General features: G+C 36.8%; 2 protein-coding genes across 2 annotated transcripts; both read left to right on the top strand.

Moving 5' to 3' along the window:
* Positions 1 to 6: 6 nt before the first annotated feature.
* Positions 7 to 11,043, top strand: LOC119190112 (the record flags this gene model as incomplete). The annotated part of the gene is made up of 8 exons (XM_037441176.1): positions 7 to 254; positions 754 to 876; positions 1,211 to 1,373; positions 1,628 to 1,731; positions 8,900 to 9,023; positions 9,318 to 9,601; positions 9,924 to 10,051; positions 10,459 to 11,043. Coding segments are annotated over 8 exons (1,278 nt in total), but the record flags the coding sequence as incomplete, so codon positions are not given.
* A 7,411-nt stretch (positions 11,044 to 18,454) lies between these two features.
* LOC119190111 (putative transporter svop-1) lies at positions 18,455 to 21,632 on the top strand. Its single transcript, XM_037441175.1, has 3 exons — positions 18,455 to 18,588; positions 19,662 to 19,823; positions 21,544 to 21,632. Exons 1-3 carry the CDS (start codon positions 18,528 to 18,530, stop codon positions 21,630 to 21,632), a joined length of 312 nt encoding a protein of 103 aa, XP_037297072.1. The 5' UTR covers positions 18,455 to 18,527.
* The last annotated feature ends 126 nt before the right edge of the window (positions 21,633 to 21,758 follow it).

The following is a 21,758-nucleotide window of genomic DNA, read 5'->3' as shown; positions in this document are numbered from 1 at the left end:
TTGATATTTTCCTCATTAACTGGAATAAAACAATACCTTAAACATCCATTACTAAATCTCAAGGTACTAATTTATATTGTATGTTTTCCAGCTATAATTCTGACGTCATATTTCTGGGGCTGGCTGGCTGACACGCAGGGTCGCAGGCCGGTGATGTTGTTCTCCATGATCATATCAGCTGTGTTCTCTGTATTCGCCAGCTTCTCGCCTGACATCATTTCCTTTGGTGTCTTGCAGTTTATTTCGGCTATATTGTAAGTATAGTTTTTATAAAAAAAGTTGTTTCTGCAAACGATCCAATAGAATCTGAAGTTGATAGAACAATCAGCCACAAATTCAGAATAATCATGATGTAATGCACCAGTAGATTGCCGTTAAATGAAAACAAATGCTATAAGGGATCAATTAAAAAATGTTTTTTTTTCAAATTAAATGAAATTTCTTATCCCTTCTTGTAATATTAGTTTATGATAGCGGACGTCTGCACAAATTGCTTTATGTTTTATATCAGGCGAAACAATGTCATGTCTTTTTATTTATATATTGATAGCGATAAAGCAATGAATTATAAAGAATGATACTAACCAGACATATTAGGCTTGAAAAATAATGTGGACAGCCATTCTGTGTACCATATTATTCAAAAAATTATACCATTATAATTTTTTATTGAATTAACTAAGATTCAGTATACTTTGTCGAATTTAGTGTACTTTTCCTATGCCACTATATGTTTTTATCACATCTTTTCAGCATGGCTGGCTCATCGGCCGTGGTGTACACATATCTGGGAGAGTTCAACAATCTCCGACACAGGGACAAGATGGTCGCCTTCGGGTCTTCCCTTTGTGGGCATCGGGACTGTCATATTGCCTTGTAAGTATTTAGGAAAAATATTTTACCTAATTAAAGCCTAAAGGGACTACCTCGTTAGGCTACAGCTATAAACTGTCTCTCGTATCGTGAGTCAGATTGTAAAATAAAATTGTATGAGAAGCAATATGCAGATTTGTATGTGTTCAGTTTAGAGAGGAAAATATACCCAGTAAAATTATTGGTTATTGTGAGTCTTAATATCTCGTGTCGCACGAGAACCAACGTAGCCTTACGATGTTACTACCGTTTATATGCTATCGTTGCGATTACAATCAAGCGAGGCACTGGCTTGTAATTCCACTATAGTAATACAAATTTTCTTCAATCCTTCCAGGTGTATCTGGTTGAATATTCCTCCTCAAGAGTTCGCGTTTTCCCATAAGTTTCCTGGACATCTACTACCGTCCCTGGAGGCTGCTCATCGTGGCCTGCGCTATTCCCTTCGCACTGGCCTCTGGCATCCTTCTCTTTGCTCGGAGAGTCCCAAGTTCTTGTTCGCGCGATAAGGACAGGCATGCTGATGCTTTGGAAGTGGTGAAGAAATTTATGCCGTTAATAACAGAGCGCCTGCGGAAGAATTTCAGTAGTAGACTATTATATCTGATCTTTCTACACAAAACTACATATTTTTTTTCACATACAATAAAAAAAAACTTAATCCCGAGATTAATGCAATTAATTCTTTTCCTTCAGGTGAAATCTCTTTCAACCGCTAACTTCTTGTACAAAGCGAGCGATAGTAAGGGAATAGGCTATATGGAACTCCATGAAGGAGCAGACCATTCCGCTGTTCAAAATGCCACTAGTACCTTGGACTCTGCTTACTTGCTTTGTGCAGTTCGGAATTTTCGCTACGTACGTTTCTTTTTTAGTCTTACCACTAAAAGTAAAACAATCAGGTCTTGATTTCTAAGTATAGGGCATCGTAAAGAAGAGTTTAACTTGAGTAACAATAATCATTTCTAAAAACCACTACACCATTTAACTCGTAAATTATAAAGAAACACTTATTCAAACAAAAACAATCATTGTCATTCAAAAACACAGTATTTATAATTTTAGAAATATTTTTGAAAACTATTATTGTTATGTAATAGATGGTAATACATAATTTTTTCTTCGGCCAACGTGCGGACTTCTCGATCCTGTGTGTCTTATACATACATACTAATATATAATTAAATAAACTCACCCCAAATTCCTTTTCTTTATGCATGGCTCCCGGGAGCCCCTTTTGTTCCGATTTATAAATTATAATTCTCTTTGCCGACTCCGATAGTAGTTTTTCTAATAAGTCATGTCATTGTTCTTTTTTTTAATAATATGTGAGAGTTTCTTTGACCCCCACCGAAAAGATTTTATATTCGAATACATTCTATATATATATATATATATTTTATGTGTGTTGTGTTGTGTGTAAATTAATTTGGCCGAATCTGTCCGCGCTTCCAAATAATGAACTAATTAAAATTAAATCTCGCGCCGCCCGAGATAGTCTGTGAAAAGCCTTTATCAAATAAATCATCAAGCCCCTTTCATTGAAAGTTATACTAAATTCTAAAAACATAAGCACGCAATATAAATATAATAAGTAATTAACCATTAAAGCATCGGAATGGTAAGAAAAAACTTTATCACTGGAAACTAATCCAGCGGCTTCGCAATTTTTACTACAGGCCTCAGTAAATTCCTGAGGCAGTCTTTAACCTGACAATTCGAATAACCCCATCAATCCCAGGTAAAAGTTCTAAAAACTCTCCCTCTCTTCCATTTAAGGACAGGGACATTCTCCTCTTTTATTAAAACGAGGTCCCCTACTTTAGGTGGATCAACCGGCGTTGTCCATTTGTTACGATTCTGGAGACAGTGTAGGTAACGGTCACTCCATTGTTTCCAGAAACGTTGACCTATAGCCTGAACTAATCTAAAACGTCCCAACCGCGTATTAACTACGTGTTCGAAATTATACTCAGGCACAGAAAGCAATGACTTGCCGACCAAGAAATGTGCTGGGGTCAACCTTCGATCCGTAGGATCATTTGATAGAGGACATAGTGGGCGAGAGTTGAGTACTGCTTCAACTCTTGTGAACACTGTCGACAATTCCTCATAAGTCAAAACCTGCTCCCCGATCATCCGCTTTAATAAGGTTTTGCAGATTTGACAGCCGCTTCAAACAATCCCCGAAGTGAGGTCCCGAAGGCACATTGAATAACCAAGTAATATTACTCTTGGCTGCAAAATTCTTAAGACTATTCTCAACTTCCTATTCCGAAGATACTTGTCAACCTCGTTGAGGTGTTTGTTTGTCCTACATAATTAGTACCATTATCAGAACGTATCACACAGGGAGTCCGCGCGAGATGTGAAACGCGTCAACGCAGCTCCGAACGCTTCTGTTGTCAAGTCTCCAACAACCTCAAATGCACCGCTTTGGTTGCAGAGCGACAAAACACACAAATATGCCTTCAAAATTTTTGCATTTCTAAGACGTGAGTGAAAAAGGCTCAATCCGTTTGCACTGTATGAATCCTAATCACGTTGCACATAAGTGGACTTCGAATGGCTTGCCGAGCCGACAGAATCCAGAAATCCTTTTGCAAAATAGCCTGCAGTGCTGTTGCACCCACATGACAATAAACTCGATGTGCATGGTCAATAATTAAATTTGTCAAAGAATGATTTTTGGGTAAAACTAATGGGTGTTTTGATTGGAATGGAAGGCTCGAATGATCTAAACGACCTCCAACACGCAACAAATCCGCATTATCCAGAAACGGACACAAACGTCTCAACCGAGTCGAACACGGCTTGTGTCGATTCAAACAATCTATGTCCGCAGCAAATTCCGTTTGCTGCACTAATTTTTGAGCCGATCCAAGACCGATTTCCGCTCCTTAACAGTCAGAACACCTGTACGTTTATTAGAAGGGTTCCTTATATTGTGTACAAACCTAAAACAGTACGCAACGACTGTTTGTAGTATAACTAAAGAACTATATCTGATAAACAGTGGATTAATAAACTTCGTTGTACCCATATGGACATTTACCAAGGGTTTCCGCAAACCGGAACATCTTTAGTTTGCCTTGCCTGATCTGCAGGCCAGGTTGTTTCAAGTTCTTTAAGCCATTGAGGTGACCACCACATAGGGAGGCGAGCAATTCCGAAGCCCGACAACCCCGGCTTGCAACGTCCGCAGGGTTCATCTCCGATGGCACATGCCTCCATTTTATATCCAGTCCGCAATTTACTATCTGGGATACTCGATTTCCTTCAAATGTTTGTAAAGTATGAGGAGACATCCTCAGCCAAGAGAGAACTATAGTACTATCTGACCAACAAAATATTTCTGTAATTTGAGCAAGATCCTTAATTGAATCAAATATGTATTTTACAAGTCGTACCAAGAGCAGCGCCCAACAATTCTAACTTCGGAATAGTAATTTTCATTTTTGATGGTGCAACACGCGATTTGCCCATCATAATAGAAACCTTTACAACACCATGTTCGTCCACTACCCTTAAATATACAACTGCGCTATAACCGCTTTCAGATGCATCCGAAAACCATGTAAGGCACATACTTTATTTCCACCTAACACAAAACGATCTATATAAATATTCTCGATTTGAGGTAAATCCTTTATAATGCATCTCCATTCCGCTATCACATCTGTTGGTGGAGTTTCATCCCAGGTTAAATTCAATCTCCAGAGGCGTTGCATAAGAACCTTGCCCTGGAATATCACTGGCGCTATCCAACCTAGCGGATCAAAAGTCCTAGCCAAGGTTGATAGAATTATACGTTTACTACATTTTCCAGAATCTGTAACTTTACAATGATATGAAAAACTATCTCGGTTTGGATCCCATTCTACCCCTAATATTTTGTAAAAACCCGATCCACCCTCTTTATCAAAAGTACGTGGTTTCTCTAAATCTTCAATTGAAATATCATCTAATAGACGCTTATTGTTAGACACCCATTTACTCAGCTCAAAACCACCAGAATGAAGCAAATTAGTTAGGTCCGCTTTTAATTGTTTTGCTTCCGCTTCAGTATCTGCGCCTCCCAAAATGTCATCCATGTAAACAGAAAATCTTATAGATTAGCTGCCGCCGGATACTTTACTTCACCATCATCCGCCAATTGTCGCAAGGTTCTTATCGCGAGATATGGACTAGACTTCATGCCATACGTGACAGTTTGCAAAGCGTATAATAGCAAAGGTTGATCCGGAGATTCTCTCAAAATATCAATTGATACTTCCAGTCATCCCTATGAATAAGAATTTGTCGAAACATCATCTTGATGTCCGTGGTGAAGACATATTCAAACATCCTAAACCGACAAATAATCTCCATTATATCTCGCTGTAGTTTTGGACCAGCATGTAATCTATCATTTAATGATACCCCTGTCGTAGTCTTACAGCTGGCATCAAATACCACACGAATTTTATCCGAGTTTGTTTTAAAAATACCGTGGTGAGGTATGACGTACCCTTTACCTTCTGCATAGTCCTCTGGTTGCCGATCACAGACAGACATATGCCCTAATTTTTCATAATCTCGCATAAATGCAATATACTTTTCCCGCAATGCCTCATTCGAGATTAACCGCCTTTCCATAGCCATGAACCGTTTCTTGGCTATCGAAATTGAATCCCCAATTCAGGTTTATCGTCTAAAAGGGTAACCGCACTATATATCTCCCCGTTTGATCCCGTTGATGCGTTTCACAAAACCTATTTTCGCAATCCGCATCTTCAGGATTAACTAAAACCGAATCCGGTATATCTTCCACTTCCCAGAATTTTTCCAAAATCTGGTTTGTGGTAACATATGCCGCGAAAAATGTTTGAGACCGCTCATAACATTGAGAAACCTTATGGGTTACTGGACCCATCAATACGTAACCAAACACCGTATTCATTGCGCGTGGCAAATAATCATTAACTTTCACACAATCACCAATCATGATTTCACCCATGAGATCGGCACCTATTAAAATATCAACCGGTCGACTAACAAAGAATTGGTCATCCGCTAAATAGATACCTCTATACCATTCCGCAAAATTTTGAGACAGAGTTTGAGTCGGCAGGTTATGAGTGATAGTGCCTAATACTATTGCCCTTGTTACCAATCTAGGATGTTCCGAATATTTAGAACACATAACCAAATTTACGCCTCCTCTACAATCACTCACAAGTCCTCCCCTAAACCCGTTACCGAAATAGAATTGGACTTAAATCGTTTTAATCCAAGCCTTTTAACAACGGTATCGGTGATAAATGTAGTCTGACTACCCCCATCTAGTAGCGCACGAACTTCATGGTACTCCCCATATCTGTCCATGACACGTACTATAGCTGTTGCTAGTAGCACTGTCCGCCTATAGTTTTTATTTATGTTAGAGACAGATAAAGCTATATCATCATCCACTGCTGACGCAGTTACCCCATGATGATCTTTAACAGGTCCCCCTACCCTAGCTGTGGTACAAGTAGCCTTTTCACCACTAGTGTCCAATTTGTGTGCAACTACCCGATTTTCATTAGCACTTGGTGAACGTGGTCCATCACCCGATCGTGGAACCCCTGACACGTCCCCTGCTGTAACCACCGGCCGCAAATCAAAGTGGATAAGGTAGTGGTGTTTATTAGAATTGCATTTGTAACATGACCAACTCGATACGCACTGATCAATACTGTGCTTCCCTAAACACCTAAAACAAAGCCGAAATTCTTTTACATGCTCCTTCCGCTGGTGTGGATTCAATGCTAAAAATTTCACACATTTTGATAAATGATGACTTCCTTGCTTACATAGCTTGCAAACCATCATTGGTTCACCTACAAACGTGGCATGGTGTGTCCGAGAATTCACAGAGCCACTTTTACTGCTTTGACCATCGCCACTAGACTCTAAGATCCTAACTTCCTTCTCCAAAAACTGAATCAAATCAGAAAAATCAGGCAATTCCTTATTAGATAACCTCGCTTCAAAACGTTTTTCAAACTAGAGTCAAGTTTTTGAAAATTTATATAGAATAAAAGATAAGACCACTCCGATACAGGGAAATTCATTTTTCTAACCCTTTTGTATTCACAACCAAAGTGTTAAGAAATTGTTTCAAAGAAGAATAATTATTGATAACCCTAGTCGTTGCCAACAAATTTTGTAACAATTTATCGGCTAATGCTCGTTTGTTACCATATTGTCTTTTCAACAAATCCAAAGCTATTGAATAATTGTCGCCTGTGACGGACAAATGCTTAGTAAGACTCTTTGGCTCGTCATCAAGAGACCCCAGTAAGTAATATAATTTCTCAGTATCAGACAATTTTGGATCTTTACCAACCAATGATTCAAATAATTCCATAAAAGATGTAAATTCCTCTAATTTCCCGTTAAAGGTTTGTAACCGAACTTTTGGTAAAATGGCATGCTCGTTCCTTTTCCTATCTGTGGAAGAAGCAGTGCCATATTCAGACCGACAGCTGCCCTCAGGAAATAAATCTAAAACTTCCGTTTCACATCATAATATTTTTGGTTATATACCATGTATTTTTGGGTAAACTCTTCTATTTCAAATTCATCCTCCAAGTTAGCTAGGTACTCCATATGACTAGAAGTGAATTCCGTGTAAATGTGTTCCAAATCGGCATATCTTATTTTGAATTCACTTCTTTCTCCCTCCGTACATAGCCCTGACTGTGAAATCTCGTGAAGTTTGTTTAAATTTAATAACGCTGTATCATACTTCACTTTTAAAAGTCTTAGTTGATTTTTAGGAGGCATTTTAAGGAAATTTAAAATTATTAAATATTAAAATAAAAGAATACTCCCTCAGACAATTTGAGGCCCGCAATAAAATATCTATATTGTTATACAAAAGCAAGGAATACAAATACTTCAGGTGGATTTGAACCCGCGTCCAAAATCACACCACACTATGAAATTATACCGCACCAACCGCTAGACCGCTAAGCGACAAGAGAAAATCGCTTTTCAAATACTTTTCTGACATACAATTGTCAGACACGCAAATAAAAATGTCACCATAAAAATAAATTATTATTTGCGTTTTATATTAATATAATCCCTAAAACCGCATAACCGCACAAAATATATGTATATTAGACCACTTACACAAATATTAATTCTTCCACAAAGAAACGTACACAGACTAGACCAAATCAATTTCGTTGTGAGTGTGCAATGTATCTTTTGGATACGTAATGTATGTCATATTATAATAAGGGAAACGAAATAAATATATGTGTAGCCCTACCGCAATATTATGAGTTTCTCTGTGAAGTGTGAAAAAGGGAAATGGCAGCTATCACTGCAAAAATATGACTTTAAATAATATTATCCGCAAAATCCGCAATATATATATTATTCGTGTTTATGATCCGCATAACCACGAATAAATATTACCTTATCAAAGTATTCATACACCGCCAGAATACTTCGAGAAGGAACCGATAGTGTTTTCTTTGTACAGAAAGAGAACCCCGCACATCAGCGGAAGCCGCTAAAACCAGTATATCCGGCTCGAAGGACCAAATGTTATGTAATAGATGGTAATACATAATTTTTCTTCGGCCAACGTGCGGACTTCTCGATCCTGTGTGGTCTTATACATACATACTAATATATAATTAAATAAACTCACCCCCAAATTCCTTTCTTTATGCATGTGCTCCCGGGAGCCCCTTTTGTTCCGATTTATAAATTATAATTCTCTTTGCCGACTCCGATAGTAGTTTTTTCTTCAATAGTCATGTCATTGTTCTTTTTTTTTAATAATATTTGACAGTTTCTTTTACCCCCACCGAAAAGATTTTATATTCGAATACATACTATATATATATATATATATATATTTATGTGTGTTGTGTTGTGTGTAAATTAATTTGGCCGAATCTGTCCGCGCTTCCAAATAATGAACTAATAAAAATTAAACAATTATATTGTAATATTATATAATCTCGAACAATACTTGCAGGACCAACGGTTTCTACGTGTGGTTCCCGAGTATCCTCAACTCTTTGGCGAACCACGACGGTGGCGAGACCAAGATCTGTGATGTTCTAGATGCTAGCAAAGCTGCAGCTGCCAATGGCACTGATGTAAGATCATATTACTATCCTAACCTTCGGTGTTCGAGAATAAATTATAATTATTAACAGAAAGAATCCAACAACATATTTTTTGCATTGATACTTTGCACACCAATTTTATTTATTTCTGTTGGAACTGAATATGAACTGAATAACAGCCTGTATGGCTGATCCCGGAACGCGACACACTTACGTGGGCCAGTATGGCGGGTTTTAACACCTTGTGTACGGTTACTGATGTCCGGGTGGATATAAAATATATGAATATTGTTTAACATAATTGAAATCATTAATTTTTTACAGGTAATCTGCGATGACACAATGAACACTGCAACCTTCGAGCGGTCTATCTACATCGGGCTGGTGTTCTGCTCCATGTACATCATCGTGGGCTTCCTCGTCGACTTCGTGGGGAAGAAGCTGATCCTCCTGACCATCCTCAGTGTTACTGGCCTCTGTGGTATCTGCGCCCATCTGGCCTACAACCAACAACTAGCGGTGGTGTTGTTCGCGGTCTTCCAGATGTCCGGAGCCTGTATCGGTCTCATGAATGCTGTCGCTGTCGAACTGTTTCCTACTAAGTTTAGGTAATTTTTTTTATAGTTATTCTAAGAAAAGTGTAGTGTCAGCCTCGGCGGCGTAGTTGTATTGCGTGTGCGGTACGACACCGCTATTAGGTCCCGTGTTCGAAACCCGGATCGGGCAAAGTGATATTGGGTTTTTTACTGAGTATCAGCCAAGATTATGGAATTTGTGCATGGTGAAAAGTGAGTGTCCTGATTGTACTTTTGCTAGTATATTCAGGCATAAAGGATGATAATTGTATAGTAATTGCCATACTACCTTCTGAAATTAGAATTATAGTAGTTTCCAAATATATTCATACATGTCAATACTTATTTGTTACAGGGCTATGGCGATATGTTTGTCAATGATGATGGGTAGAGTTGGCTCCATGGTTGGATCCAACTTGATCGGTATGTTCTTGGAGACCAACTGCGGCGCGGGATTCTATCTGTTCGGTGGTATTCTTATTGGTACGTACCTAATGAATATAAAAAAATAGGTATTGAAAAACACACTGTATCCAAATGTATCAACATGTGACATAGTTGCATCCTTAAAGATAGTCCGAGGTGCTATTACTATGTGTCTTGCCTTTTTTGAATCAAATTACCTTAAAAACGCTATTACAGCAAAATTACCACTATAACCTAAAAATTATAAAAATCTTTCTAAATTTTGAAATTACACTATTTTACATTCTATATTTTTCTCTCGACGTTTCGAAGACTTTGCAGTCTTCATAGTCACGGGAGACTGAACTATTTGGTTTTTTCAATAAAGTAATTTGACTAATAGCTATTTAATTGCTCATCAAATTTGTATTAAAGTCAATACCATTGGCACTCTGTGTGACTAACACATTTTATCTCTTTTTCAGTGAATGCAATCTGCTGTCTCACATTACCCGCGAAGAAAACAATTCAACCATCAAAAATGATCAACGTGGAGTCAACGCAGAACCAAACCCACGAACCTGTATGAACGAACCCAACAATCCAACGGCAGAACGACAAATAATAGAAGCGATTCAGAGGTCGATAGAATAAAGAATTTACTAAAAAAAATATGTTCACGTGTAGAAGCCAAAGATTGACAGCCATAGCCGAGTTAACCACAATAAATCTTGCAGAAGATGACTTTCACAAGCGATTTTTACAATGTAAACGCGGCAAGCTGACTCCTGCAAATTTTGAAGCTTGCAGGACTTGCGGCGAGTTGTGTGTAGAAATATAGCAATATTTCTGCTATTGTAAACGTATTTGGAAGTTCTTGCGCAAAATATTGCTATGAGAACTTATTTGTAACGTAGCTTCATGCAGAATTATAAAGAAATAAATTGTCGTTGTATTTAATATATTAGATGAAAGGCATGAACTGAGTGTAAAGGAAACGGTCCAAAAACTAACACAAGTGCTAATGATTCTTAGATATGATGACGTTACAAAGAAAATAGCAAAAAAAACATATTTTTTTATCTACGGAGTGTTTGAATAGATAAATACAATGAATGTTAAAGAACATTATTATTAATATGATTTTATGTAACACTAATAAAACATGTAATAGGTGAGCAGTTTTCGGAGGGTTTCCCTTACATTCTATATTAATTTGCTAAAAACAGAATAGAATGATTTCAATCTGATGAAATTTAAAAAATCTTTTTTGCGCAAGGATACTGAGTAAACTTTTTTTTTAAATAATGTTGGTCTCGACGTTTCTAGATCGTACCATACTGCACAGAGATTAATACTCTTTATTTAACTTTGTTGATAATTTTAATGCCAAAGTTAATTTATTTTTTAACAAAGTACAAAAACATTGTAGTCTGCTATAAAAAAATATTATAAATAGATAATAATTAGGACCAAATTGTTGTAAATAAATTTGTTAATATTAAACATTGTTGATAATATCGCTGTATTTTATTTCTAATTAATTATTTAAACAAAAAACTGCCAATAAAATTATTTCAAATTCTTTTTAGGGTTTCCTAGATTCTTCGCTTACGAGATCTTTCTAAAATATTCGAGATATCAAATTAAATTAATTAAGTTGCGCCTCTGCCTATCCCTTCAGTGATAAAGGGCATGAGTCAGTGTGTAAAATTTAGTTAATTTTCATCAATCCCCTTCCCATAATATTTATACTTCTGTATCCATGGGCTATAATTATGTGTCTATAGTGTATTTAATTAAATACATAATTAAAAAGTGAATAAAACCTATATATCATAATAACTAAAAACGTCAAATATTCAAATAGTTGTATGACTCAGATTTCACTCAACATGAATGAAAAAGTGAACGATAATCCACTCAGACAATCCACCCCTTACTTGTTGCTGTGCGCAGACAAGCTGCGCAGTAACATAACCTCAATATTGCATCTTGAACTCATGAAAATGTTCGTCAAAGATTTTCACGCGCTGAAAACTATCTATGCCGCCCTAAACAGCGGAAGTCGAAGGTTTTCATTCCTGAAGAGGCGGTGGCGAGGGCAGGAAAATTTCAGAATTGTGGGCGGCTGTACCAGGATCGCAGAGACGGTAAGAGATGTATGCGCGTATGCCAGTTACCATGGTGACGCGTTTCTTCGCATGCGCCGTAGATATTGATTTTCTTAAACCCTCTAGTAAAACTACCCATCCCGCTTTTAAGGAGAGTGTATATTTTGGATGTGGCATTTTATACATACATACATAACATCACGCATTTATCCCCGAAGGGGTATGCAGAGGCGCAACTAGGGCACCCACTTTTCGCCAAGTATGTTCCGTCCCATGATGTGATAGGGGGCGAGCCTATCGCCATATCGGGCACAAATTCCAGACTCCGGGCTGATACTGAGCAGAAAAAACCCAAATATCATTTTGCCCGACCCGGGATTCGAACCCAGGACCTCAGAGCGCTATTGTACCGGCATGCAATACAACTACGCCATCGAGGCAGTCCATGGCATTTTATGCCATAAGTATTATTGAATCCCAAAGAAACTACAATGTAATGGAATCTAAGGCCGTCGTTCTCACATTTGCATTCTACTCCGTATCAATTGTAAATAGTGCTATTAATCCATCTATACTTATAATAAATCTGTAGAGAGGTCAATTCTGTACATGAAATATATTTCCAAAATAACTATCAGGGGGGTGATTAGGGATCGATACTGATGCCAAAAATGCAATTAGTAAAATTTTTGTCTGTCTGTCTGTCTGTCTGTATAACCGTAATAGAAACAAAAACTACTCGACGGATTTCAACGAAACTTGGTACAATTGTTTGTCATACTCCTGTGCTGGTTATAGTATACTTTTCATCACGCTACAATGAATAGGAGCAGAGCAGTGAAGGGAAATGTTGGGAAAACGGGAGAAGTTACTCCATTTTTTAAGCTTCCGTCGCGTGTGCAACCTTAATGGTTAAAGCTACACAGAAATCATGTATGACGGAAATGTTCTCCTTAAAATTATTTAAAAAATATCCCACCACAGCATATGTCTATCTTTTATGGTTGACTCACAATAACACGTGTGACTCCCGATAGCTTAGCAGTTCGAAGCTTTCTCATTATATTTGTCTACTCTTACGTTTATAACACTCTCAGTCATCCCTAATTAAAAAAGTAAACATTATTAAATATTCCATAAAAAAGAATCATAGAAATTGGTATAGAAACACCAAAGTTATACATGAAATACGCTAATAATAAGCCATCATGCGTGAATACTGAATCATGCTATAAGGATTATTTTTGTATATACCTAGTCTTGCCATAAATATTGTAATAAAGAAAAAGAAAATTGTTAACTGCAAATAACATTTATTACTTTTACAGTGTGTCAGTTTAATACATAAATATAAAACAATTAAAAATATAAAAAGCTTATTCGAAGTGGTCTCCATTGGCTGCAATACAGTCCTTTTAAACGATGAGGCCAGTTATCAATAGAAGCACGCACTCTTTCCATGGGAAAATTCTTCACTGCCAATCGTATAGATTGTTTTAGGGACTCCAAATTATCATGGCGTTTAGAGCAAGCTGTACTCTCTAAAACTGACCACAAATCATAATCCAGCGGATTAAGATCGGGACTAGACGACGGCCAGTCTTCAGCTCTGATGAAGTCCGAAACGTTCGATTCCAACCAAGACTGCGTGGACCGAGCTTTATGACCCGGCGCCGAGTCTTGCTGGAAGGACCATACTTGGTTATTGAACATGGTGATGTTAAGGGGCTTAACTACCTTCTCAAGAATGGTATCTTGATACACTTGTGCCGATGTTTTGATACCTTTTTTCACAAAAATATGGCTCAGTCACTCCTTCATAGCTAACACCCCACCAAACCATCACTGAAGTCGGATAATGTCCACGTTGCACTCTGTCGACTAATTGGGAAGCTTCCTTAGAGCTTTGAGCATAAATACGGTCATTTTGTTTGTTAAAATGTTGCTCAATTGTAAAAATTTTCTCATCCGTAAACAAAATTTTTCTGTGACCTCCCTTTGCGTACCGCTTCAGTAGTTGTTTCGATTTTACCACCCTATTCTTCTTTAAATTATCAGTTAAGAAATGGCCAGTGCGTCTCTTATAGGCTGCAAGTCCTAAGTCATCTTTTTAAAAATACGCGACATGGTTCTAGGTGCTATCTTCATTTCCCGAGATAAAATCTTTTGCTTTCGGACAGGATTTCTTCGAATTCTTTCCCTTACTGCTTTGACCACCTTTTTCGTACGAACACTACTTGGACGGCCAGATCTTTTCTGTCACAAACAGAGGAGGTCTCATTGTACCTATTAATAGCCCGGTACACAAACATTTTACTAATACCAAGTGTATGGAGAGTTTTAAAAATTGCATTTGGCTCCATACCTACTTTGTGTAATGCTATCACAGCGATTCGGTTCTCTTTATCACCCCACACCATTTTAATATCGCAAAATATTTTACAATGTATTGGCGCCAAAATGAGAAAACACAATGAACAATCGTATAAAAATGACAGATTCGAAATTCAAATGTAATATTTTTTTATAATTAAGTGTAACAGTATTTATGGCCAGACTAAGTATATAAGGTCGCGAACGCACGGGCAAGCGGCTTGCTTGGTACCTAGAGGCTAGCGAATCACCTAGCGAGTAGCTTCGTAAAACGAACACTCTCGAACGTTCGCGACCGGCTCCATTTTTGAAGTCCGAAATCCACGCGGGCGAAGCTGCGGGCGGAAGCTAGTTAGTAATAATTAAAGTCAATTAATTATTAGGGGTCGGTAGGTAAGGTAAGCTTACTTATATATTTTTTGTCACTGATCTGTAGAATAAATAAATAAGAGACCGTACTGTATATATTTAGGGAGACAATTAACGGTTTGAACGTAGCATTTTTCGAGACTCCATGTTTGAAAATACCAATACTTCTCGCGCTGTATGCTCGCCTAGTGAATCAGATGTCGGGAAAACTTCTTTTAAAAGATTGCCTCCGTTTTTCCACAAAAGAAAATTGATGGAAGAAGATCCTGTGGTGGAGATTTAACTTTCCCTTTCCAAAACAAATAAACAAATGATTATGATATTTTTTCAATGTTTTTCCAGTTGACTATACTTTTACTAAGATATTCTTTTGTTTGCTTTTTATTAATACGGCTAAGAAAATAAACCAATACGTAAGTAATTTAGTATGTTATTGATGATACAAAGAGGACAAAAAACAATTTCTTCGTCATTCGTATATTAAAAAATCAGTGGGATTCGTCATTTTAGTAGAAAGTTACTAGGAATGCATAGATGAAAGAGCATTATCGATTTTCCTCGAATCGTGTGAATGGAATCTATGAATGGAAATTTCGCGCTAGCGCTTTTGTTTCCTTTATAGTAAATTTAGAGGGATTCGCCGTTTTTAGTAGAAATGACTAGGGCAGCATAAACAGAAGGATATTATCGATTTCATTCGTGCGAAAGAGTCAGAAGACTGAACTCCGCTCGTCGCACACAACCCTAAATCAATACACTCGCATAGTCAGCTGATTACATTCAAGATACTGCAGGGGACATAAACAAAATGGCTAAATCAATTGTTTAAATTAAGGTTGTAAGGCTTTAAATAAATTGTACATAACGTATATAAAAATTAAATGTAAGTGTATTCATTACTCGTTCAATTGATGAAAAAAAGTAATGAGAAATCAAAACCGGTTATATAAAAAAGAGTGGCAAATAAAGCGACTAATCATCATAATCATACCATCGTGGCGAAAGTGTCGCGTGGGGTAGATCAGGTGCAGTGAAGACACACCTGTACAAGGATAATAAGTGGGAAATTTTACTTCACATTTTATCTTAATGAATAAACGTGTACAAAAAATCAACTACACTTACAAGTACTTCAAAATCTTATTCATAAAATTGCTGGTTAAGTATTCTATTGAAAAAGCGTCTGATAACGATAAGTAATTACGTTCTGTGTCATTGGAATATCCAGTGGGAAAACTCAGCTCTATAAGCAATAAAATAATGCTTTTTTGCAATCAGTAGGTATCGAAATTCGTTGCAAATAGAGAAATCAATTCGTGTCTTAAATACTGAGCAAGAGTTCTGACTCTGCGTGGTAGGATTATCTTGCTATCTCTTACTTCCACCCCCATTGTTATCAAGTGACATCACGTCACGTAATTAGACTCAAAACAAAACAGAACAGAAAAAAACAATTCGAATTCCGAATTTGTATAATTATCTAAGTACCTATGTTTGCAAAGTTTGTATAGAGATATTTAGTTTTTTAATTTTTTTTTCTTCTTTGTTATATAAAAGAGTTTGTAGATTTTAGTTTGTTTATTATTATTATTTTTTAGAATAACTGTTTTATTTGTCTGTATTTTGCTTTATCGGCTACTCATGAGTTTTTGACTGTCATTATAGGTATCCCAAGATACAGGCATAGCCTAGTTTGGGGACTCAGATATGCCAATTACTATTTATGTACTTCGTAATGTTATTATTTCTGTGTTCTTTTTGTTGCAATAAAGTTAATCTATTATTATATTATTATTAATTTATTTATTTCTTAAATGATGTTTAATTATTTCTTCTACATTTTGTATGAAAGATATTTTAGACAAAAGTATTAATGTACCCTATGGCCTAAAGAAACTAGAGATGACCTCACCAGATTCACGTCTTCTTTTCAATACACCAACGAGGCGATAACAAACACATTTTATCACGTTTATTCAACAATCCTCAATATGAAAAGGTGCCATATCTCGTGTTGAACCCACGTGTTGTTTTGTTGAAACTCTGAAAGCGTACAATCCATTTTGTTTAACTAAACAGGATAAATGTTACTAATATTGTATCAATAGCAGCAAATACCTGAACATAAATGTTCTGCTTTGATTATAATAGGTTAAATAGAACTTAAATAATTGTCCACAGGTTCAAATCCCAACGGCACACACTTTTAATTTGCTAAAGGTATAGTCTTTGTGAATTATCGCTTGCATTATACTTGAAGCATAACATCGTGAGGAAACCTGCATACCTCAGAAGTACTCTAGAGAAATTTTGAGGATGTGTGAAGTCTACCAATCCGCACTAGGCGTGCGTGTGCAATAAAACACATTACTGAGATGATATATCTAATGGTCACACGTAGTTCTGGAGAGCAGATTTTCCCACGAGAGTTGGAAAAAACCACAGTTTTTAGTCTTTATGCCGAAATATAGAAAAAATACTTCATGGTCCCGAATGAGAAGTCACAGGTCATAACTCAGTCTCCATAATCGATACTACATAAGTTAAATAATTTCTTATATTTGCGTGAATGTCACACATCGAAATAAAATGATAGATTGTATCGCGTGTTTTTATATTTAAATTTTTTCCCAACGTTTCAAAGTCTTTGCATGCTTCTTATCATTAATTCAGTAGTCAATCGGCGAAAATAGTATTATATTATGTTTTCTCTACAAAAACATACATATACCTATACATAATTTAGTAACATTACAAACATTTAAGCATTTAATGAAGTCAACTTTTTCTGAAACTGATAAACCTTATCAGCCGTGTTACATATACTTCGCGAAAAATGAGTCTGATCCTTATTTGTGAATGACATCCGAAGTAACAATCATTCGGAATCGATTGGTGGCAGGGTATTTTATATCTGCCTGGATAGCGACCACCGTACCACTACAGAGTAGGCAGAGATGCAACTAGGGCACCCACTTTTCGCCGTGTGTTCCGTCCCATGATGTGATAGGGAAAGAGACTATCGCCATATGGAGCACGATTTCAGACTCCGGGCCGACACATCAGAAAAACCCAATGTCACTTTACTGGACACAAGATTTGAACCCGGGACGTAAGAGCGACCACTCACGAATTACAACACCACTAAAGCAGGCAGACTAGTTCCACTGAACATAAACTCATGTAGCTAATAAATAAGTTGAATATACTTGAAAATGTATTAATTTTATCACGACACTACACTTGTAAGATGATATTTGTTGTACAAATCTATACATATAACAAAACAGTTGTCATTTAATTTGTCCGTACGTCACGTAAAACAGACTAAACAATTCCAATGCACTTTTTACTATTATGTGATGTGAAATTGCAGTAAATAGGCTGACAAAACCTCGCATACAAAACACCAGCAGATCTTTGGCAACTCTTCCACTAAAATAACTACAATGACACTTATGCTGTAGTAACATAATTTATATTGATTTCAATAGTTTGTTTCCATGAGAAGACTAGAACAGCTGGAGTCGGAACGAAAACCAATTTTATAATACTTGGATTCCACGCGGACAGCGTCGCCAGCACAACTAGTAAACGAGTATTTAAAGGTGATACGCTAAGGTTTTGTTTATTGCAGTCCGTGCTTTGAGAGCATATACACGTCTATCGTGAATGAAGGGTTAAGTGGATCTAGTATCATGGCGGTTACAACTCAAGATGAGAAGAAATCCTGCTTCGAAGCGGCTTTAAATTCGACAGGTATTATCACGTTCATTGATATCGGGTTAAAACTAATTGTTGCTATCAAGGACTCGGCTCACCTCATGGTGTCATAATATGTATGATCTTAACGTATGGGGTAGTTAGTGTGAGGGTGGGATAATTTATCTAGCACCACATGATCAATTTTGTCTTGGGTATGCAATTTCCCATGTTTGCAGAAGACCATAACTGGTAGAACAGGCAAAGCTTGACCGAATTGCACCGCATTTTTTTTAAATGGTCCTACGTTTGTAAGCCTGCCAAGAACCGGCTTATACACACCTTTTGCATGAGCGCTTTAGGCGCTCACAACCCTAGAAAATTAAGCGATGATGCTAAGTGCTGGGAAACACCGGACTGACACTGCTCATCATCATAGTAAAACCGTGATTACCTAAGACCTCAATGTTGACGGCATGCAGTCCCTAAATCCCGAAATTAAAATTAAGAGTCAGTTTTAATTCTATGATAGCAAACCAATCACCGTTTTAAATAAATATTATGTTGAATCTTTGTTTTCTGATGCGCGAAATGACAAGAGATCTACATAATCATAATTATGTTAAATTCCAGAACATACACCTAATTTAATTGCAATTCCTAATTTTTAAACATTGTACCTTCCACGCAACTTGTTTTAAAGTACCTACTATAATTGCCCGTCGCTCAGTTTTCAACTGATTGTAATGTAAATAAATCTATTTAAATCAATTTACTTGCAAATGTAGTTTATCTTATAAAAAATATATTAAATGTAAAACGTAATTTAAGTTCTACCTTACAAGGCATAATTAACCAACCGTGCACTGTTTACTTTGGAAATACTTAGTATTTTATTATAGGTACGTATTTTTTTCTCAAAATTCCGCCTTGTTTAGGTACTGACTCTCGCCATTATTGAATATAGCATAAAGCACTTCGAGGTAATGTAGATTCGTCTTATTAAAAGAATTGTAAGAATAGAATTATAGTTTTAACAAAAAGCAATCTTCAGCTTATATTTATAAAGATTCAACGTAATATATAAGAAACGCGGACAGAGAAAAAACTACTATAATAATATATTCCAGGATTCGGCAAGTACAACATAGCAATGCTGCTCTCCTGCTGCCTGGTGATCCTGGGCATGTACATGGATATCTTCGGGTTCTCCATCGTGATGCCGGCGGTGGCTTGCGACATGGACCTCAGCACTTCTCAGCAGGGGTTGTTGTCCGCTATGCCGTTGATTGGTAAGATTATGCTATTAGTCATATCTTTGCAGTATCTTAGGTATATTATAATACAGTAGGTATATCAGATTGAGCAGAAGTTTACATTGGATAAGAACTCTTACAAGTTGAACTATATTATTATATAGCCTAAGCAGGAAAAAAACCTTAGTGGGCCCCGCTTTTGCTTTTTCTGTTTAAAGTTAATGTTGGCAGTACAATAACTCAGTGCCATGTCTCACTACAATATGGCAAGATTTTTTTATTTTCCTGGTCAAGCTATAATTTCAATAGAACTAGGGCGTGACATTGATGCTACTGAAACATAAATCAGATATGTTTGGTACCCGAGCTGCCGACCACGATATACCCGGCTACAAACCACTTACAGATATACTCACCCTAATGAGTCGCGTTCTAAAAATCATCCTATAAAATCCTGGCATTTGCCAAGTAACTAGACTTTTCGTAGCTACAGTACACGGGTGTGCGTATGCAGAAAAATAACAAGTTTTTCATGGGACCAGTGAGACAGCCGGATTGTAGGAAACCTAAGCTACTTTAACAATTGTCAATAGCAAAGTATAAACTGTGTTTCACGACAACAAATTGATAGCGTTTGATTGATAAACCTCTATTTCTTTTTTTCTTTTCACAACCCATAACGCTTTTTGCATAACGAGCGTATCCAAAAACATTAGCGCACGTGTTTTATCAGTCAAGTTGAGTCGTCTACCAATTTATTTATTGAAGATACTGTAGGCTTATATTATGCATAGTATTTCTATAAGCAGTTTCGTTCCAACGTTGTTACCAGCCAGGTTTCCTGTGAGGCAGTAGCGCTAACCTAATAAGGCGGTGCCCACAACAGAACGGTGCGTTAACCGTATTTTGAAAAGCTAGCTATACGAAATTTATAATACATTGTAGAAAAAATGTCATATTTCTACAATATTTTATCTTTACTATGGTTGTTTCTATTTATTTTATAATGTGGATAGGTATTATTTCGTTAATTTCATAATGAACATCCCAATTTAATTGTGTTCCGTGCATCTCCTGATAAAGTAAACTTCATCTTCAATTTGCAACCAACATTATTAGACAATTTAAATAAGAATATCTTCATAGTTAATTTTTTTTTAAGACCTAGAATATATTTTTCTTAAGAAATCGTAAATCGTAAATCTTTGCATATTCTCACCCGTTCGATGCGATGATCTTTATCTCCCTTCAGACTGTTACAGAAGCTTTTTTCCTATCTCTATGAAGGGACTACTGCCTCTCTTATCCTTCTTTATGAACCTAGTGTGTGAAACACGTAGTCTTTGCTAACTTAGTCTAAAATTATCTCGCAACACTGCAAACCATTTAATATTTGTTCTGCACACTGATTTATTTATTTAATAAAGGCAATATTTGCAATAGACCCTAAGCTACTGTATTTGCATTATTTTCTGTCGTCAACACAAGAACAATGAATTCTAAATACTACACGGACACTATTAGTATGTAAATGTTTAATCTATTATAACAAGACAAGTAAGCTTATTGACTAATTGCTTTTTCTTTTTCCAAATATAATATAGTCACAGAATTTTAATTTAGAAGGAAAATAGCAACAAGAGCGCTTTTTTGAAAATTATCGTAAATGGCCATTGCCAGCTAGAGGACTCACTATACAAGTGGTCTAATACTTGCTGACGTATAGCCCAATACATATATAGTGACATCGTTCCAGGTGTGATGTTGTCGTCATACGCATGGGGTCTGTGTGCGGACACCATGGGCCGCCGCACCACACTCGTGCTGGCGATGCCGGTCGCGTGATCCTCAACTTCGCAGCCAGCATGGCGCCAACCTACACCGTTTTAGCTGTTCTGAAGTTCATGTCTGCTGGTTTGTAAGTATTCCAGTCTGCTTTTTCATACACGCATAGCAACGTGACTTCAGTGC

This window comes from Manduca sexta, chromosome 21 (genome assembly GCF_014839805.1).
Source record: "Manduca sexta isolate Smith_Timp_Sample1 chromosome 21, JHU_Msex_v1.0, whole genome shotgun sequence".
NCBI lineage: Eukaryota > Metazoa > Arthropoda > Insecta > Lepidoptera > Sphingidae > Manduca > Manduca sexta.
This window is presented reverse-complemented; position numbering and strand designations above follow the sequence as displayed.

What these genes read in the sequence shown, in the direction of transcription:
- LOC119190111 (XM_037441175.1), top strand. Translation starts at nt 18,528, where the DNA reads ATGGCGGTTACAACTCAAGATGAGAAGAAATCCTGCTTCGAAGCGGCT. An exon ending in AGCGGCTTTAAATTCGACAG is followed by an intron (nt 18,589 to 19,661) that starts GTATTATCACGT and finishes AATATATTCCAG; the next exon opens with GATTCGGCAAGTACAACATA. An exon ending in GTCCGCTATGCCGTTGATTG is followed by an intron (nt 19,824 to 21,543) that starts GTAAGATTATGC and finishes ACATCGTTCCAG; the next exon opens with GTGTGATGTTGTCGTCATAC.